Source organism: Meles meles, chromosome 2 (genome assembly GCF_922984935.1).
Source record: "Meles meles chromosome 2, mMelMel3.1 paternal haplotype, whole genome shotgun sequence".
Taxonomy (NCBI): Eukaryota; Metazoa; Chordata; class Mammalia; order Carnivora; family Mustelidae; genus Meles; species Meles meles.
Window position 1 is genome coordinate 191,462,995 of NC_060067.1, and position 17,778 is coordinate 191,480,772.

The window sequence follows — 17,778 nt, forward strand, 5'->3', positions numbered from 1 at the left end:
TGTCTAGTTTGTGGAGGAAAGATCCGGGGCTTCCTAATTTTCTCCATGTGCTTTAAAGGCACAGTGACAAATATTGACTATGGTAGGGAGTAGGGGCCAGTAAGCGTGTTGAATACAGGAGTTTTACAGATGGAAACTGAATGGAGCTTAGGACAGCAGGGAGACTACTGGTCTGGGAGCAGGGACACCTGTTTTATTCTGGCACCTCTGTTCTCTATCATAATTGAAGGAAAAGGCAGCATGTTGCCTATCCCGTCTCCCCCAGCCCATCCTTCCCCATTCCCTTCCTGGCGGAGGCCATTCCCACCAACTCCATCCCTGAGCCCCCCTTGGGCTTGACCTGGGGATGACAGGTCGGAAAGGGAGGGTGAATAGCTGGTTCTCCCACCTCAGCCCCTGCTTCTGCCTCATCTTTTTCTTTTTGCTCTTAACCATGCCCATGCCTCTCTAAGTGGCCCCGTTAGAGTTTCTTCACTTGAACCATGTGGGGTGGATTCCAATCCAGCCAGGACTCAGACCGATACAAAGGGCAACCCCTTTAGCACACTGGAAACGGACCTGGAGCAGTGGGGTTGAGTTCTGGATCTCTGCTGGGCTCATAGTTGAGTCCGGATTCTTTCCAAGAGACTGCTGGGTGAGGAGGGGAGCAGGGAAGGTTAAGTGGTGCTCACACGCCTGGGGGCATGTGGCCTGCCACAGCGGAGTGGCCTGCCTCTGTATCTCAGGAGAAGTGTGAGATATCTTGAAGTCACTGCTCAGAGGCTTAGATGCAATGTAACCCACCAAGATATTAACGCACCAGTGCACTTGGCAATAAAAGAGCTTTGCTAATGACTCCATCCCCCATTTTTTTTCAAAATGTTTTTTTGTTATATTTTTAAAATAGCCATTTGATCAGAGTGAATGGATCCCATGATGAAGCAGCCAAGCCAGAGTACAGGCTCTGCTCTGTTGGCAGAACGGTCCCCAGGCCCTGGTGCTGAGCCAGAAGTGGACATAATTGTAGGAGGAAACTTGGGGGAAATGGAGGAGAGGCCAGAGTTGGCAATGAATGACAGCCGCCGTCTTTCAGATTTAGATATTTTATATATATATTACATCCAAGTCTGACAGTCGTCTGTACCATTTCCCAGGGGGCAGGCAGGTGTGTCCAAGGCAAGGTGGGGCGTTGGGGGGCGGGGTTGGGTCAGGCAGGGAAGCGGGCAGCCCAAGGGCGGGGCCGGGGGCTGCGCTCACAGAAGCTGCAGGAGCTTCAGCGACTGTAGGAGGGCCCCGGGCTCGGCGGACGCCAGATACTGGCAGCACAGCCAGTCCTCCAGCTCCACGCCGCGCCTGCGGTCCACCGCCCTCTCGGCGAACTTCATCATCATCAGCGCGCGCTTCATGTCGATCCAGTTGTGCAGCGTGGCGCACAGCAGCTCCTCCGACACGCCGGGCGGCTCCACCAGCTCCCGCCGCGGCCCCCACAGCAGGCACTGCAGCACCCGCTTGGCCTCGCCGATGCGGATGCGCTTGATGGGGTCGGCCTCCAGCAGCAGGTGCGCGAGCTGCTGCAGGCCTGGAGAGTAGAGGGACAGGGAGGGCAGCGGGGGCAGGTCTTCCTGCCGGTAGTCCTGCTCCCGCAGCTGCGCACGCACCTCGAAGGGGTTGGGCTGGTGCAGCAGCTCATAAATGAGGATGCCCGTCTGGAACTCATCGAACTTGCGGTACTGGGAGGCAGACACGATCTCGGGCGCCAGCCGGGCCTGGCTCTTTTTCTGCTGCAGGTTGGCGCTGCCACCTGGCTTCTGCTTGGCCTTCAGGAAGTTGCTGATGATGAGGCGGGGCAGGCACTTCTCACGGGGCCCGTCCTGGCAGGCGGGGGCCGCTGAGAGGCTGGGAGTGCCACCGACTGGGGGAGCGGCAGCCGGGCAAGGGGAGGGAGCGGCAGCAGGGGAAGGGGTTGCGGCGGGGGTGGGGGCATTGGAGGTGGCCGTGGAGACAGGGGGCGTCGGGGTGGCCGCGGCGGGGCCAGGGGAGGCCTGCGGGGAGCAATGCACCAGCAGCAGGTTCTCTAGGCACAGGTCCCGGTGGATGATGCCGTGCTCCTTCAGATGCTCCAGCCCGTTGCAGAGCTGCAGAAGCAGGAAGCACACTCGCCGCTCGTAAGCCTCGGGTTCCGACTGATGGCTGGTGGCCGAGTCCCGCACAAAGTCAGAGGCGGTCTGGTGGGGCACCTCTGGGGTGATGACCACCACGCAGTCCTGCTCCTGGGCAGGGGGGTGTGAGGGCGGTGCAGGCAGAGGGTCCTTGGGTGCATCTGGACTGGTGAGCATGCTGGAGGGCACCGAGGCGACAAAGTGGCCACAGTCCTGCTGGATGTTGAAATGGACGGGCACAGAAGGGCTGCAGTAGGAGGCTGTCTTGGGCTCAGGGGTTTTGCAGATCTGCAGGGAAAAGGCAAAGTCAGGTCAGGAGGGGACTCCATCATCCTGTTCAACAAATGGTGTTGGGACATTTGGGGATCCATCTACAAAAAGGTGAACTGAAACCCTTATCTGTACATGCAATGGATCACGATGACTTAGGCATATGAGCTCAAAATGTGCATTTTCAAAGAAAACACAGGGATCTTTGAGACTCTGGGCTGGTCAAGGAGTCGTCAGATACCACACCAAAGGCATGGTCCACCAAAGAAAAAAAGTAGATAATGATAAAAATTCTGCTTTTGTGCTTCTAGAGATCCCATTAAGGAAAGGAAAAGAAGTCACAGGCTGGAGAAAACACTTACAAAATATATAGCTGATAAATGATTTCCTTGGTAAAACTGAACAAAAAACTCTGACAACTCAACAATTAGTTGATACGGTACCCAATCAAAAGGGAGCAAAAGATATTAATAGGCATTTTACCAAAGACATATATAAGTGGCCACGGGCATTTAGAAGATGCTCAGTATCAGGAGTCATTAGGGAGATGCAAATCAAAACCACAGTGAGCTTCTAGGTGACGCCCACTAGAACGTCTATAATAAGAACGACAGACAGTAACAAGTGTCTATAAGGATGTAGAAAAATGGGAGCCCTCATGGACTGCTCGTGGAGTGGAAAATGGTGCCATCACTTTGGAACACCGTTTGGCAATCTCTTTAGAAGTTAAACATAGGGGTGCCTGGGTGGCGCAATCCGTTAAGTAGATGACTCTTAATTTCAGCTCAGGACGTGATCTCAGGGTCCTGGGATCTAGCCCAAGTTGGGCTCCGTGCTCAGCAGGAAGTCTACTTGCAATGCTTTCTCTCCCCTCTGCCCCCCCCCCACACACCACAACCACTTTCCCCTCTTGTTCATTCTCTCTCTAAACTAAATAAATCTTTTGAAAAAAAAGTTAAACATGAAATTCATATACAACCCAGCAGGAGTGGGGTTCCTCAGTAGGAAGTCATCTGTCTGCTCATGGTGTGGCCTGGACAAGTTTTCAGGAAGCCAGACAGGATCATACGAGGCTGTCAGCCTGACTGCCCATCCCTCGCACCCGATGGCAGCTACCTGACATCGAGTATGTCTGACCATGGTGGTGCTCCCTTCTTAGGGAATCTCAGAGACAGAAGCAGTCCCCCCGAGGATGTGGCCCAGGTCCCTCGGGCTGCCCCGGTTTCTCTAGCCAGGTAAATATGCCAGGCCTGAGAGCTGCCACGGCCTGCGGGGCCAGCCGATTTTATTGGCACTGCTATACGGAAGCCGCACGCTATAGCCTCTGAGGCTGAGTCCCAGAGCCCAAAGAAAACAGAAAGCTCTCCAAGGTTAGGGATGCCAACGTGCCCAAGGCACCCTCGAAACTGAAGGTAGGAATAAACAAGCAGGTGATCTTGAGCTCCTCTGGGGAACCCCACGACCGCCTCTCCCCTGCCCCTCAAACATCGTCCAATACTAATGACAGCGCCAGCCACCAGAGCATCTTGAGCAACGCTCATTCTCCTCCGGCTGCCACAACCGGAGGGTCTCGAGCCAGACATCATGGCCCTCGGTCAGGCCCCAATTTCCCTGTAATGACAGGAAAGGGGCAGAAGATGGTCTGCGGTCCACTCTCTCCAAAGGATATGGTGCAGCCTCGGCCACGCTTTATGGCAAGGTGGCGATCGGTGTGCAGGCTTGCAGAGAGAGGCCCCTCGCCTCTACCTGTAACTTATCATCCTGCAGATGACCCAGGATAACCCCTTGGGCTGCTGTGTTGCCGCACACGAGGGATCACAGGTGTGTCTGTGAAGTGCCATCTGCTAAAGGGGGGAGGGACATCTTCAGGAGTCCTGCAGCCAGCGTCTTCTCCCAGAGACTTACTGGGACTGCGGCTGTACAAACCTCAGCGTAACAGAGTCCAGCCTCTGAGGAAACTTTTAAAAACGGTAATGGGCAGAGGGGAAGAAGGGAGGGGACACCCTCGTGTAGTCCTCTCTCTCTTACAGAAGTAAAACGGAAACCAAATGGCAGCACGTTTTTCTCCCAGACACTGCTCCCTGTTACACTAACAGAAATGATTCTGGAACACATACCTGAGGGGCTCTGTTGCAGACTCTTCATTCCAGCCCACCCAACTGTATTTGGTTTCTAAGTGGAAGTCTTCTGAAACATTATTAAGGGAAGGGAGGGGGCACCTGGGTGGCCCAGTTGCTGGAACATCATTTGTCGGCTCAGGTCATGATACCGGGATCCCGGGATCAAGCCCCTTGTCCCTCTCCCGCTGCCCCTCCCCACTGCTTGCTCTCTCTCAATCTCTTCCTCTCAAATAAATAAACTTTAAAAACTCTTCCCAAAAAAAGAAAAAAAAGAAAAGAAAGAAAGAAAGGGAATTTACAGTCCTTGAAAAGTGGTCTCACATCTCGATCCCAACTATGGTACACGGACCTGTCGAGGTCACTCTCCTGTGAGTGCTTCTCGGCCACCAGATAGCAGCCTCCTGCTAGCACGTGTGAGACCCTGTGCCCACCAAGCATTTTTCACACAGTGTCTCATTATATCTCAGACAACCCGAAGAGGAAAGATGAGGCAGATGCTGCTTCGGAAGAGGAAACAGAGGCTCCGAGGGGTTAAATGATTTGCCTAAGACTGTACAAGTGAGATGTGTTCCCGCGGCGGGAGTGGAAAAGACCTGGTCTCACCTCCGAGCTCTGCAAACACTAGCAGTGATTTGAGTAGCCACAAACACCATACAAATGAACACTGACCCAGTGCTCTGAAGCGAAACAGAAGGCAAAGTTCTGACAAGCGTCCGGTCATGGGATATTTGCCAACTCGCCAGTACAGAACCTCATTTTGTGGGTGTTTCTGTTTAAAGACTGTTTAGCAGCTGGTAGTGCTGATTCGTTAACCAAGAACTCAGGGTAGACAGCACCTAACTCAGGCCCAAACGAAGCTTATCGAACACTCTCCCAGGGCCACACCACAGCCCTCTAGCACCCGGGAACCCCACACAGGACTGCAGTGCCTAGCTTGGTCATTTTCAACAGTGAAATCATCAACACAAAACACAGACGTGGGAAGAACGAGGCCATCGAGAGACCACAGCAATGACCCTAGTTAACAGGTGAGCACTGAGACAGGAAGCCAGGGCCTTGCCTTGTCGAACCCCGGCGGGGAATTCGTCCATCGGGTGACTCAAATCTCCCCGAACTCTGTGCGTGCAGCGACCACAGAAAAGGGTTTGGGGTTACAAATAAATTATAGAGAGTGGATTCAAAAATACAGAATCCACAAGTAATGAGGACTGACCTGGTGTGTCTCAGTCTGGTTTCTCCTCTGCAGTCAGGACTGTGATAGGTCCCTTCTCCCCAGAGGCCCATGACACAAGGCAGGTGTGGCTCCTAGCACAGTGCCTGGCCCAGGGTGAGCAATCACTGGAAAAGGTTGCCATGGTGATTGCTCTACAGGTCTGGCTGGAGCCACGTGGTGACGCAACCTAGAGCTGACTGGGGGGTTACTGTACAAACCTGGAGGGTGCAGCTGGCCAGGGCCTGGGAACTGTTTCCAAGGAGCCCTTTTCTCAAGGCTATCAAAGGCCGGGGCCCAGCAAACACGCGGACAGCTTGCACAGACATGTAAATGAAGGAGCAGAGTAAATGGCAACAGGGCTGGATGCATTTCAAATTCAGCGAGCTAGTCCTCTGCTAGGACCCTCGGCTTCCTCGCTGCCCCCGCATGGGCGAGTCAGCACAGTGCGAAGGTCGGGCGGCTTGGACAGGCGCCCCCGAGATGGATTTCATAGCACTGCACGGTGGGGGTGGGTAGAGGAAGGGGTGCGGGGCAGGGAGGCTTCCTCTCCACCCCCCACCCCTCCACCTCATCTTCAGAGAGTTTGCGCTTGGGTTTTGGTGCAAGACCACACAAACCTTTGGTTCAGCTCCAATTTCAAACGTTCTGCTAAGCCAAGTCTCGCTTTTAACTTCGGAGCCACAGCCTCATTCGCAGTTAAAAATCTGGGCGAAGTCACGTTTGTTAAGTAAAGAAGGCCCAGCTGGCTTAACATGGGTCCCTAATTACCAAACTGGAGTCGGAGCTGACTGAGGAATAAAGCAGCTCCAGAAACTTGCACACAGCTGATGATTTTTTTTTTCTTTTTCCCCTACTGCCGCATACTCCCAGAGCAGGGCTCCGAGAGCTGGCTTTAATCTCCCGGCTGCTGCAGGGCACTGAGCCCATAAACAGGGGGCCCGGCATCTCGTGGGAGCAGGTGCGAGCCTGCTTTTGCTCTTGGGGACTCGGCACCAGGCTCCTGCTTCCCAGCCACAGATGAAGTGAGCTGCGGATGGGGAGGCAGCGGCACGGGAGGGGGCCCGCTCCGGCCCATGGTGTCCAGATGACTGAATTCCGTCTAGACTGCGGCGTTAATGAAGTGGAACAGCTGCACGTGGGAAAGGATGTTCCAAAAGCCCCCACCCCACAATTACCCGGCCCGGCGCGCTTGCAAATTGATGCCGTTGTTCCCTAGACTCTGAATATTTGAATCTGTTCTCCGAATTTCCTTCTCATACATGACTGAGATAGTCCTTGAGCTGCCAAGTCTCTGGCAAAGTCAAATCGGACACCCGGGGACTGCCTTCCTTAGAGGGCGGGAGCCTAGCTTCTGTCTCCTTATGGTTTACATTTCTAATGAAATAAGGAGGAAAGCTGGATGTTCTGCATTGTCCTTCAGAGAACGGGGCTAACTCTGCATTACCATAGGAGGGCCTAGATATCCAAGTACACATGACAAGCTCTCAGAAATATAAAAACCGGGCACCTGGGTTTTTAACACAGGTCCCTAATTAGTGGGTTAAGCCTCTGCCTTCAGCTCAGGTCATGATCTCAGGATCCTGGGATTGAGTCCCGCATCGGGCTCTCTGCTTGGCAGGGAGCCTGCTTCCCCTTCTCTCTCTCTGCCTGCCTCTCTGTCTGCTTGTGATCCCTGTCAAATAAATAAATACAATCTTAAAAGAAAGAAAGAATGAATGAATGAAAGAAAGAAAGAAATTTAAAAACCATGGGGCACCTGAATGGCACAGTCAGTGAAGCATCTGCCTTCGGCTAGGGTTGAACCCAGGATCCTGGGATCAAGTCCCACATTAGGCTTTCTGCTCAGCCGGGAGCCTGCTTTGCCCTCCCCCTTTCCTTGCTGCTCCCCCTGCTTGTGCTCTCTTTCTCCTTCGCAATAGCCCTGATCCGGTGGCAAAGATTCAAGAGCTGTGTTACCTTGGGCTAGTCTCTTAACTTCTCAGAACTTCCTTTTCTTAACTGACAGGATGGTAGCAGAGGTGTTGGAGGCAAAAACAAAGTACCGTTCGCAGCCATCTCAGCTGCTGGCTAGCTGTGGGCAGATTACTTAATCATTTTGTGCCTCCCATCCCCCATCTGTAAAGCCCATTTGCATTGTGACAGTGTGCGGTCATGGAGTGAATACACCCAAGAGGCTTGTTGCTGAGCAAATGCTTAATCGATACAATTACTCTTATTGCTCAAGTTGATGCTTAGGCCTGGCTCTCTCCAGCTCTAACACGTGCAGAACAGTATCTTCAGTGGCTGTCTCCCTTCCTAGATTACAAGCTCCAGAGGAACCTTATGTTCACCTCTGTCTACTCAGACCTTTACAAAACACCTGGCACACTACTGGCACTCTGTAAAAACCTGATGAATAAGTGAATGCAATGAACTCTCTGCTGCCTTAAAAAGACAACTTGTCGGGGTGCCTGGGTGGCTCAGTGGGTTAAAACCTCTGCCTTCGGCTCAGGTCATGATCCCAGGGTCCTGGGATCGAGCCCCGCGTCGGGCTCTCTGCTCAGCAGGGAGCCTGCTTCCTCCCCTCTCTCTGCCTGCCTCTCTGCCTACTTGTGATCTCTTTCTCTCTGTCAAATAAATAAATAAAATATTAAAAAAAAAAAAAGACAACTTGTCTCCCTAATCCAACTAGAACACATGGGCAGAGGAGGATACTCCCAAACGCAGAGGAGGAATGTCACGTTCACACTACAGATCTTCCCACACAGTGTCCTGGGCTGGGCTGAGCAAGAAATCGGTGAGCACTAAGTGTTAGCAAGAACTCTGGCTTTGAGCCTGCTCTGGCAGCCTGGGCTGTGAGAGAACTCGCTCGAGCTGCAGCCCTGTCGCAGCCGGGGCCAGATGGCTGTGCAGAATGGAAGGAGGGGGGTGGGTTGGTACCTACTTTCACAGCATAGGTGCTGCCGGGGTCCTCAGAGCAGGTGGCACAGTAGTAGATGGCATCCCCCGAGTCACAACAGGGCTTGTTACAGGTCAGTTTGAAGAGCGACCAGTTATTCTCGTTGAAGTGCAGCTCCTTTTTCTGGCCGCCCATGAAGAGGTCCTCACACTTGGCCGCGAGGCGGACCAGGGACTGCGCGTAGAGCCCCCCGAGCTTGGCATAGGTGCCCTCCTTGCTGCTGATGCTGCTCAGCAGGCTGTGGAACTGGAGCTGGGTGCTGCTGGCAGACGCCTGGCTGGACACGCTCAGCTGGGAGGATGAGGCCGAGGGCACCCCTCTGCACCGGAGGCTGGGGCTCCCGCAGCTGCTCTTGCTACCCGCCAGCCCTGGCGCTGGCACCCAGTGGCCGTTGCTTCTGAATGTTTTCTCCAGGGGCTCAGAAGAGGAGAAGATCGGATGATGGCGGCTCCCAGGGCTTGAGGAGTAGCTGAAGTGGGGATCTTCGTGGGTGCAGACATTGGTTTCTGAGTGGCTGAGGTTCAGCTTGGGACTTGCCGTTCTTGGCTTGGGGGACCCTTGGGTCCAGAAGAAGCCATCAGGGGAAGAGGCTGCCCGGCTCACTAACTTCTTCTGGGGGAGAGGCGGGGGCTGGAGCGGGCTGCTGGGGGACACATCCTCAGTGGAGCCTGAAGGGAAGGGAACAGGAGCAAAGAGCTTCTTCCCACTGCTGGTGGGTGAGTGCGCTGGCTCAGACGAAGGGCCTGAAACAGAGAAACAGCAACAATCAGGCTAGAGGCCAATGACACTCAGTTAGGGGACCCTGCAGTCAAAGCAATTTATTTTATTTGTATCTATTTCTTACAGACAACAGATGCACAATGAACAAAATTTACAATGCAAGAAAGGTATACAGTGCCAGTGAAGTCTTCCTCCTCCTCCTTCCTTCCGTCCCTTAGCACCCAGGCTCCCTCATCAGAGGAAACCACTGCTGGCAATTTCCAGGGATCCTTCCAGAGATTTGCCAAATGACCCAAACAAATGCACAGCACACGTTTACTCAAAGAAGGTATTTCACACCAGAGGTACAGATCTATTCTAATTCTTTTTAACAGTGATCCCATAATATATCATTCTATGCAAGTATCATAATTTAGCTAACTGATCCCCTCATGATGGACACTTAGGTTGTTTCCAATGTTTTGCAAGCAATGCCCAAATGACAACAGCAAACCTTAATGTTTGCTTTGAATGGATTTTTTTTTAAAAAGTCAGGTTAATAGAGGGCAAATTTACCTACAGCAGAATTCTCCCTTTTTGGTGTGTACTTCTATGAGTTTTGACAAATACCCTGGTGCCTTGGGGGGCAGGATGGACCCAGAAATCTCTTAGAAGGTGGAGGTATGTGACTTTTTAAATGAAGAAACAGATCTTAAGGAAAAGCGAGTCTTTCCTAGACACCCAGTTCCCAGAGTGGGGCACACAGGATGCCGACCCTGATGGGGGGCAGGGTGGTGGACTCCATCACAGCCTCAGCCCCCTCACCCACCCCAGAGCATGGGGATGTTCAGAAGCATCACAGACGGGGAGCTGGAGGGCAGTCTAGGCAGGACGAAAACTGGACTTCACTCTTCGTGTCAGTGTAGAAAATGGAGTTTTCCCAATGAAACAAGAGTTCAGGTAAAAACAGGCAGGAAAAAAGGCAGCAGCACTGGGCCCAGAAAGGGGCAAACGGAAATAGTCCTCATTTCCTTCACTCTCAGAGCCGACTGGAGGGTGTCCCCACTCTTGCGATAGCAGCTTTGAGGGCAGTAACATTAGCACTCACCGTATTCACAGGTCATAAAATGCCTCCTGGGATCCCGAAGGTTAAAATGTGGGAGCAATACGGGTCTTCCATTCAAGGACACAGCATGGGGACATGAGCCCCTGCTGGAGTTCCCCCAACCGTGTCATCCTAAGGGCAGGGCACGCAGTGTCCCTCTGCACCTCTCCCCACCTCAGCAGCATGACCGGATCGCAAGAGCTGTGACAAACACGTGGGGCCCGGGCGTGCAGGGAAAGGCCCCCAAGGAAGCAAACTAGGAGCTCTGCGTCGACGCGCACAATCCCTCCAGGGCTGCTCCCGCAGCGTCAACAACTTTCTGTGCCCACACTGAGTCCCCCTCTGCTTTCCCCATCCAAAGTGGGGCCAGAAGGGGCCCCCGAGGGACAAGCACGGGCGCCAGGCCCTTCCGATCAACACAGGGTCTCCTTACTCGGGACACTCCATAGGGAGAAGGGTCCCTCTCGGAAGCAAGGGGCACACACACATCCTCAGGGCTCCCCCGGCCCTGGGCAGCACAGGCACTGACATCGATTCCGCAGCTTCGCCAATGACAGCGGTCAGGGAGCCAGCAGTGGGGGCCTCCTGTCCAGGACAACCCCCGATGCAAAGCTCACTGCAGGGTAAGGGAGATGCAGGCAGCTTGATGAACACAGGAGCTGGGAACCAACAGGCTCGTGCGGAGAGAAGCCCACACAGCACAGTGAGGCCATCGGGCTCCACATCAGAACCTTCCCGGGCTCTGCTGTCTCTCCTCGCAGACCCCAGGGAAAGCACAGTGCTTCTCACGCTCCCGCGTCTGCACGAAGCAAGCACTCCTGCTGCCCAGTTGCTTATCAAGATCACCGTCAGTTTTCCTTCCCACATCACCCTGCGTTGCTAATGACAGGTGGGGCCCCGGCCAGCAAGCCTGCGTGACTGATTTATACCCTTGCAGGAGGCCAGGTTGGTGATAAACCAAGCAGCAGCGGCACACGGTCAGGCCAGTCAATTCTACACACCATGTACCTCCCCCCACAGTCAGAAGCAGAGCAAGCGAGAGCCAGGCAGCCAGAGGACCGGAGACCGTGAGCGCAGTTGATCTCAGCAGGTTCTGAATCCCTGGGTTCTATGTGTCCCCTACCCCACGCTCTCCAGGAAGGAACATTTCTCCTCTCAAGGGTGCAGCCAGCAGTGGGGGCAGCAGAAGGCCAGGGTGGTCCACTCACTTCCTCCCTCTAGCAGAGGCTGAGAGAGCCGGGGGAGGATCCCTCGCTAGCTCCTGGGCTGAAAAATGGAAAAGCGAGACCCCTTACATATGTGGCTCTCAAAGGACACTAAGCCTTAGCCATCAGGTTCCCAGGTGATGAGCAGGAGGGCAGCCAGGAGGAAAACGGTCCATCTTCTGGCCTTTCTGCTTTCTGGACAGCAGAATGGGTCTAAGTGCCAGGTTCTCCGTTTGTTATCAACAGACGCGGGGTAGGGGGATATGGGGAGGCAGGGAGCGTGTGATCAGAGTCTCTGGTCAATGCTTGAATCAGTGTCTCCAGGGACAGGGACAGCCTGCCTATGGAGAGGACTCCTTCTGGTCCCCAGCCCTGCTGGCTGGGATGTGTCTGACAAATCAATTTCTGGGCTCACTGCCGCATTAAGCCCTGTACTATTTCCCCATCCTTGCCTCCTTGCCTCCCTGTATAGCTCTCCGTGACGCCCTCTTCACCGCCTTTTCTGCCTCAACTGTGGTCTGAGGGTGGACAGCAGGACCAGCCCCGGACTTGCTGTTGCCCTCACCCGACTGAGTTCCCTCATTTAAAAACTGACCGAATGGTATCACGGTGGAGGTCCCTTCCAGCAGGGAATAGTCTATAATTTTGACCACTTCCTCCATTTTCAACCCCTCCCAACAAGCGTTTTGTCTCAAAGCTGCCCTGGAAATAAAATACCACTAGACAGAGGGCTCTCTCCCTTCCACGGTTTCTTTGATCTCTACCTCCCTCAGCTGCCTCAATCTGTGGGGATAGCAGGAATCTTAAAAAAAATAAAATAAAATAAAATCTGTAACACTTTATTCCCTAGATTACCAAAGAGAATCGAGAGGTTCTGCTTCTGCACCGAAAATAACTTGAGTGTTCAGGCAGGGGGAAGGAAGCGATTTTCTCCCTTACCCCCAGGGTGTTCCCTTGCTTTCCTGTGTGGCTTTGATCAGATCTATAGGTAAATCTGGAAGGAGGACCGGGTATTAGGTGGAGAACGGTTCATTTTTCTTTGTTTCTTAGATGCTATATGTCTGTCACCGAACAAAGTGCGTACTAGCAGATGGCACTGACTGCAAGTGACCCCCGGCCACACACGTCCCCAGCAGGGCAGGGTGCCGTCACCCAAACCTCATCCAGGGAAGTGAGGCTTACCCGAAATGTGCACCTCACCCATATAATTGGGGATTTTGTACACATACGGTGATTTTGAGGTTAAAAAAAAAAAATTGCCTAATTCTATAACAGGCACAACCACCTTCCAACAAGAGGCATCCTTAAGGTCTTTTCTTTTTTCTTTTCTTTTCTTTCTTTCTCTTTCTTCTTTCTTTTCCTTCTTTCTTTCTTCTTTTCTTTTCCTCCCTCCTCCCTCTCTTTCTTCCTTCCTTCCTTCCTTCCTTCCTTTCTTCTTCTTTCCCTTTCCTTCCTTCCGGTTTCTTGAAGTTCTCCTGCAGATTTGGAACCACAACTACTGAGAAGCCCATCCTTCACTCTGAGAGCCCCGGGCACCCAGGTCCACATAATAGCTCAGCTGGTAGCATTCCTAGGGCTCCTCCGAAAGAGATGTCAACGTGCGGCCCTTCTCGACGAAACTGCAATTCCTCCATCATGAAACAAGCAGCACCTATTTGCTACGGGACCAGAGGGCACCCCATAGACCCACTCTGATTCCATCGGTTTCCTCAGTGTCTCACGGGGGACCCTCCTCATGAACGTGGCTCTAGGCAACATAGCAGCTACATTCTTACTGCAGCTGACCCTTGAGCAACATGGGGTCAGAATGAATGGGTCCACTTATAAGTGTTTTCTTTTTTAAAATAAATACAGTACTGTACTGTACATGTATTTTCTTTTCCTTATGATTTTCCTTTCTCCAGCTTCCTGTACTGTAAGAATGCCGTATATAATACCTACAACATACAACATATGTGTGAGTTGATTCTTCACATTATCAGGCTTCTGGTCAACAGCAGGCTATTCGTAGTTAACATTTCTGGGGAGGCAGAAGTTATATGTGGATTTTTGACTGTGCGGGTGTTGGTGTTATAACCCCTATGTTTTGCCAGGATCCATCCACTCTATTTGCAACAGCTGCCACACTCTGCATTCAGGAGAGCCAGAAAAAAGAGGGGACAGTTATGCCTTGACACCTAAAATAGCTACAGAAATCACAGGCAAAACATTGGTTCAGGAAAATGTGACTAAAAAAACAAAACAAAACAAAACAAAAAAACCCTAAACTCCTGAAAAAACTTTGGCCAAAGCCCATATTCTCAGGACTCAGCTTCAACGGCAATGAGAAGAATTCAAATATATCCTGGTTTTATGCTGGTGCTAGATCACCCCGTTTCCAAATTCTGGCTTACAGCGAAGAGTGTAAAAAAAGGTGAAAATGGAAAATACTTTTCTGGGAAGTTTGCCTTCATCATAGTTACATCACCGGTAGGTTTTAAAGTGACTTTTCATACTAATTGGGCCAGAGAGCTCCAAAAGTTCTTGTTCCCATTTCCAACTCTGCGTATAAAGCCAGTAGCCAACTATAGAGTAGAACACGTCCGTATTTCTATAGGGTGCGCATTTCAGGGAAGAAAAAGTGTTTCTGGTGGAAAAGCTACGTATCATATACAGGACACTGGGTGGGATCCTAAAAAGACCAAGGGGAAGGAATACGAGTTTGGTGCCACTCTATTTAGAAAGCAGAGAAGAAATCAGGATTTCAGTAGTTGGGATAAACAGCTTAAAGCCAAGGCAGAAAGGCAGGCCAGAAGTTCAAACGTAGTACTGGGATGTTTTCTTTTATTATAGAGTCCTCTCTTCTTGCTGGGTTTTAATAGGTACCCTCATTGTTCTCTACAGCCAAAATGAGAGGCAGGCTTAAGGAGGAAGTGGTCAGTCCAGTTTCGAGCCGTGTGAATGAGCCCGTCTGTCTCCCTCGGTGCACAGCTCTGCCTTCTGACAGCAGCTGCCCAGGACAAATGTGGAAGCCGAGGACAGAGTCAGGGCCAGGAGCACCCAAGCTCCAAATTCTTAGCTTTTGGGTCTGGCTCTCCTTCAACTGCAGGTAAGGTAAAGCAAACGGAATTTTCTTTTATTTGAAAAACTTGGGAGTGTTCCATGGATCATTTTTTTTTTTTTTTTAATGAGGATATGGACTGTTCAGCTGGAAATGGCTGTAGAGATTTACCCATTCATTCAGTGTTTCCTGAGCACCTACTAAATGCAAGGCACAGGGCAAAAAGCAGATGGATCCAATCTCTCCTTCGGCCTGTGGCCTCATTCAGAGAAAGCCATCTATGCGGGCCCCTTGCCCATGGCACACAGAAATGGCCCTCTTGATGGTTTCTACCAAACCCTCTCTTCCCAGCCCTTGATACATGAAGTGGGTGGCAGAGGGCATGGTCTAGCCTCACATGTAGCTTTTCCTCCAGGGAAAAATTGTGCAAACTCTTCAGTCACACAATCAGAAAGGCTCAACTCTAAATGTTTAAAAAAAAAAAAAGCAGCCAAGTATCCCTTCAAAAAGAACGCTTGCTTTCTCAAGAAGGTAAACGTGGTCTGAAAATGGAAGCATGTTATTAACATTTTACAACTGGCAGGGAGATGTGGCATTTGTGAGGAGTCTTTCCAGAACACTTAATCATCCCAAGAAACAATAATCAAGATGGGAATGCAATTTACATGCAAAAGAGGAGGTCTCAGTTTTGGAAACTGGCTCATGGCAAACATTCCATGCCCACCGTCCCAGGGTGGCCCTGGACTCCTGCGCTCCCCATCTCCTGTGAGAACACAGTATCATTCAGGGGTCTTCTTCCAAATTAACAGTAAAATGAACAATTAGTTCGAAGCACTTTCCCATGCTGTAGATGGAAGTGTAAATTGACATTTTACAGGATAATTTGGGAACGTCTATTTAAAATGCGTCTGTTTTGACATATCGATTCCACTTTTTCTAAGAATTTATCTTACAGATCTGCTCACCAAATGATCTTAAGGTGTGTCATAGGATCTTACCGGAGACTAGTAATGAAGATCACCTAACCATGCATTGTTTAAGAGAGGGGGTTAACTACTTTGTCCAATGACAAAATACCCAGCATTAACAAAAATGAGATTCTGATTCAAATGAGATTTACATCAGAGGTTCTGATTTGAAAGACTTCAAGATATATTAAGTGTAAGAATGTGTCCCATTGAGGTTTATGACATTTTAAATACGATGAAAGGGGAGACTGCATGGCTCAGTCAGTTAAGCGTCTGCCTTTGGCTCAGCTCGTGATCCCAGGATCCTGGGATGGAGCCCCATATCAGGCTCTGTGCTCGGCAGGCAGCCTGCTTCTCCCTCTGCCTCTGCCTGCCACTCCCCCTGCTTGTGCTCGCTCTCTGTGAATAAATAAAATAAAATAAAATAAATATGGATAAAAATTTCTGAGACGATATAGAAAAACATCCTCAAAATGTCAAAGGTGGGAGCTCATTTAGAGGGTATCTGATGACTCTGACTTTTCCTGTCATATCTTTCCTCATCAAGTGAATTGTTATTCAGAGACACATACTGACTTTACTGAAGTGATAAAATATATTTTAAAATTCAGTTTAAAGGGAATGTTTAAGCTAAGGTAAAGCTTCACTTTGGTGATATTGTCAGGGCTCAGGCCACAGACATTCTTAAAAATGGCTATCTTTTCCTTTGGGATAGCTTCTTCCTCCTTCACTAATCAATCTCCCAGAACAGATCCCATGACTCAGTGTGTCTCCACAGTGGTGGGGGATGAAGTGGGCCTCACCATGTTAGAGCAAAACACCAAATGGAATCTATTAGACCGAACCCGCCAATTTAGGATCAAGCGCTCTGAGAGCCTGTTTGACAGTCAGAACACACTACTTTCAGCTAGGGAGTTTGAGAGGCCTTTTTCAGGGCCGCCTTTTCTTCTTACGGACTCTCAGGTAACAGCTCGAGCAGAGGAGCAAATGCTCAGTGAAGGTCAGGCTGTCACTCCCGACTGATGTCTGATCTGTGTGGACTGACTGTCACTCCTCTTGACAGATCGGCCCACCTCTTCCCGCCCTCTTCCTGGCTTGATTCTCCCCCACAGCATTCACTGCCATCTGACACACGGGCTATTTTACTTTAGCCCTTTATCTTTCTCCTTGTCCACCTCTCCCCACTGGAATCAGAGAGAAGGAACTGGGCCTTTTTCGTCACTGCTCTACGTTCAACATCTAAAATCGTACCCAGCACGAGGTCTGGGTTTGACAAATATCTACCGAGTCAATGACTGAACTAATGCATATATTTAAAAAATCCTCTTGGAGGGAGGGTGCCTGGGTGGCTCAGTAGGTTCAACGGCTGCCTTCAGTTCAGGTCATGATCCCAGGGTCCTGGGATCGAGCCCTGCGTTGGGCTCCCTGCTCAGCGGGGAGCGGGCTTGTCCCTTTCCCTCTGCCCCTCCACCCTGCTCATGTGCGCTCTCTCTCTTAAATAAATAAATAAAATCTTAAAAAACAAAAACCAAAAAACCCTTGGCGATTACTGAGGAAAACAAGCTGACTACCATGAGGATATTTCATTAACCTGGCTGTATTTCTGGTCTGCTAGCTATAAAAATACGAACACTGACCTTCATGTGAATTCACACCTAAATTCACCGTGTGGCCAGACCTCTTACCCATTGCTGGTGCCAACAGCTTCAGTTCGACAGAGCTCTTTCTAATCTGCCAGACTGTGGGAACCTGGCGTCGGGGATGTGTGTTAAACTATGGCACCGAATTTTAACGTTACCCTAAATCGAAGAGGAAAATGATCTCCCTGGGGTATTAGGTTCACCTATTGAAAAGGAACCATTTACCGCATGAGAGTCTTCTGATGACCATTTGTGGTGATCATTTAATCACCATTTAATAGCGGGGGTGACTCCCCGCTATTCCCCACAGGTCACCTCTTGGCGGCATGCACAGATCTGTCCTGACACGTGCGGTCTGTCCCTCTAAGCCAAGCACCAACCAAACAACTGCTTTCATGGATTTTTTTTCCTTCCACTGAGTAGACTCACTATTCAGCTGAAT

At 51.0% G+C, this 17,778-nt stretch overlaps 1 protein-coding gene across 4 annotated transcripts in view; it reads right to left on the bottom strand.

The window, feature by feature from the left end:
* Positions 1-1,106: 1,106 nt before the first annotated feature.
* Positions 1,107-17,778, bottom strand: part of PRAG1 (PEAK1 related, kinase-activating pseudokinase 1) — a 47,408-nt gene continuing 30,736 nt past the window's right edge. For all 4 annotated transcript variants that reach the window (XM_045997531.1, XM_045997532.1, XM_045997530.1 and 1 more), the window contains 2 exons: positions 8,665-9,422; positions 1,107-2,426 (listed from right to left, as the gene is read on the bottom strand). In XM_045997531.1, coding sequence (XP_045853487.1) covers positions 1,233-2,426; positions 8,665-9,422 — 1,952 coding nt within the window. In that variant the 3' untranslated portion in view covers positions 1,107-1,232. The remainder of the gene's footprint in view (positions 2,427-8,664; positions 9,423-17,778) is intronic.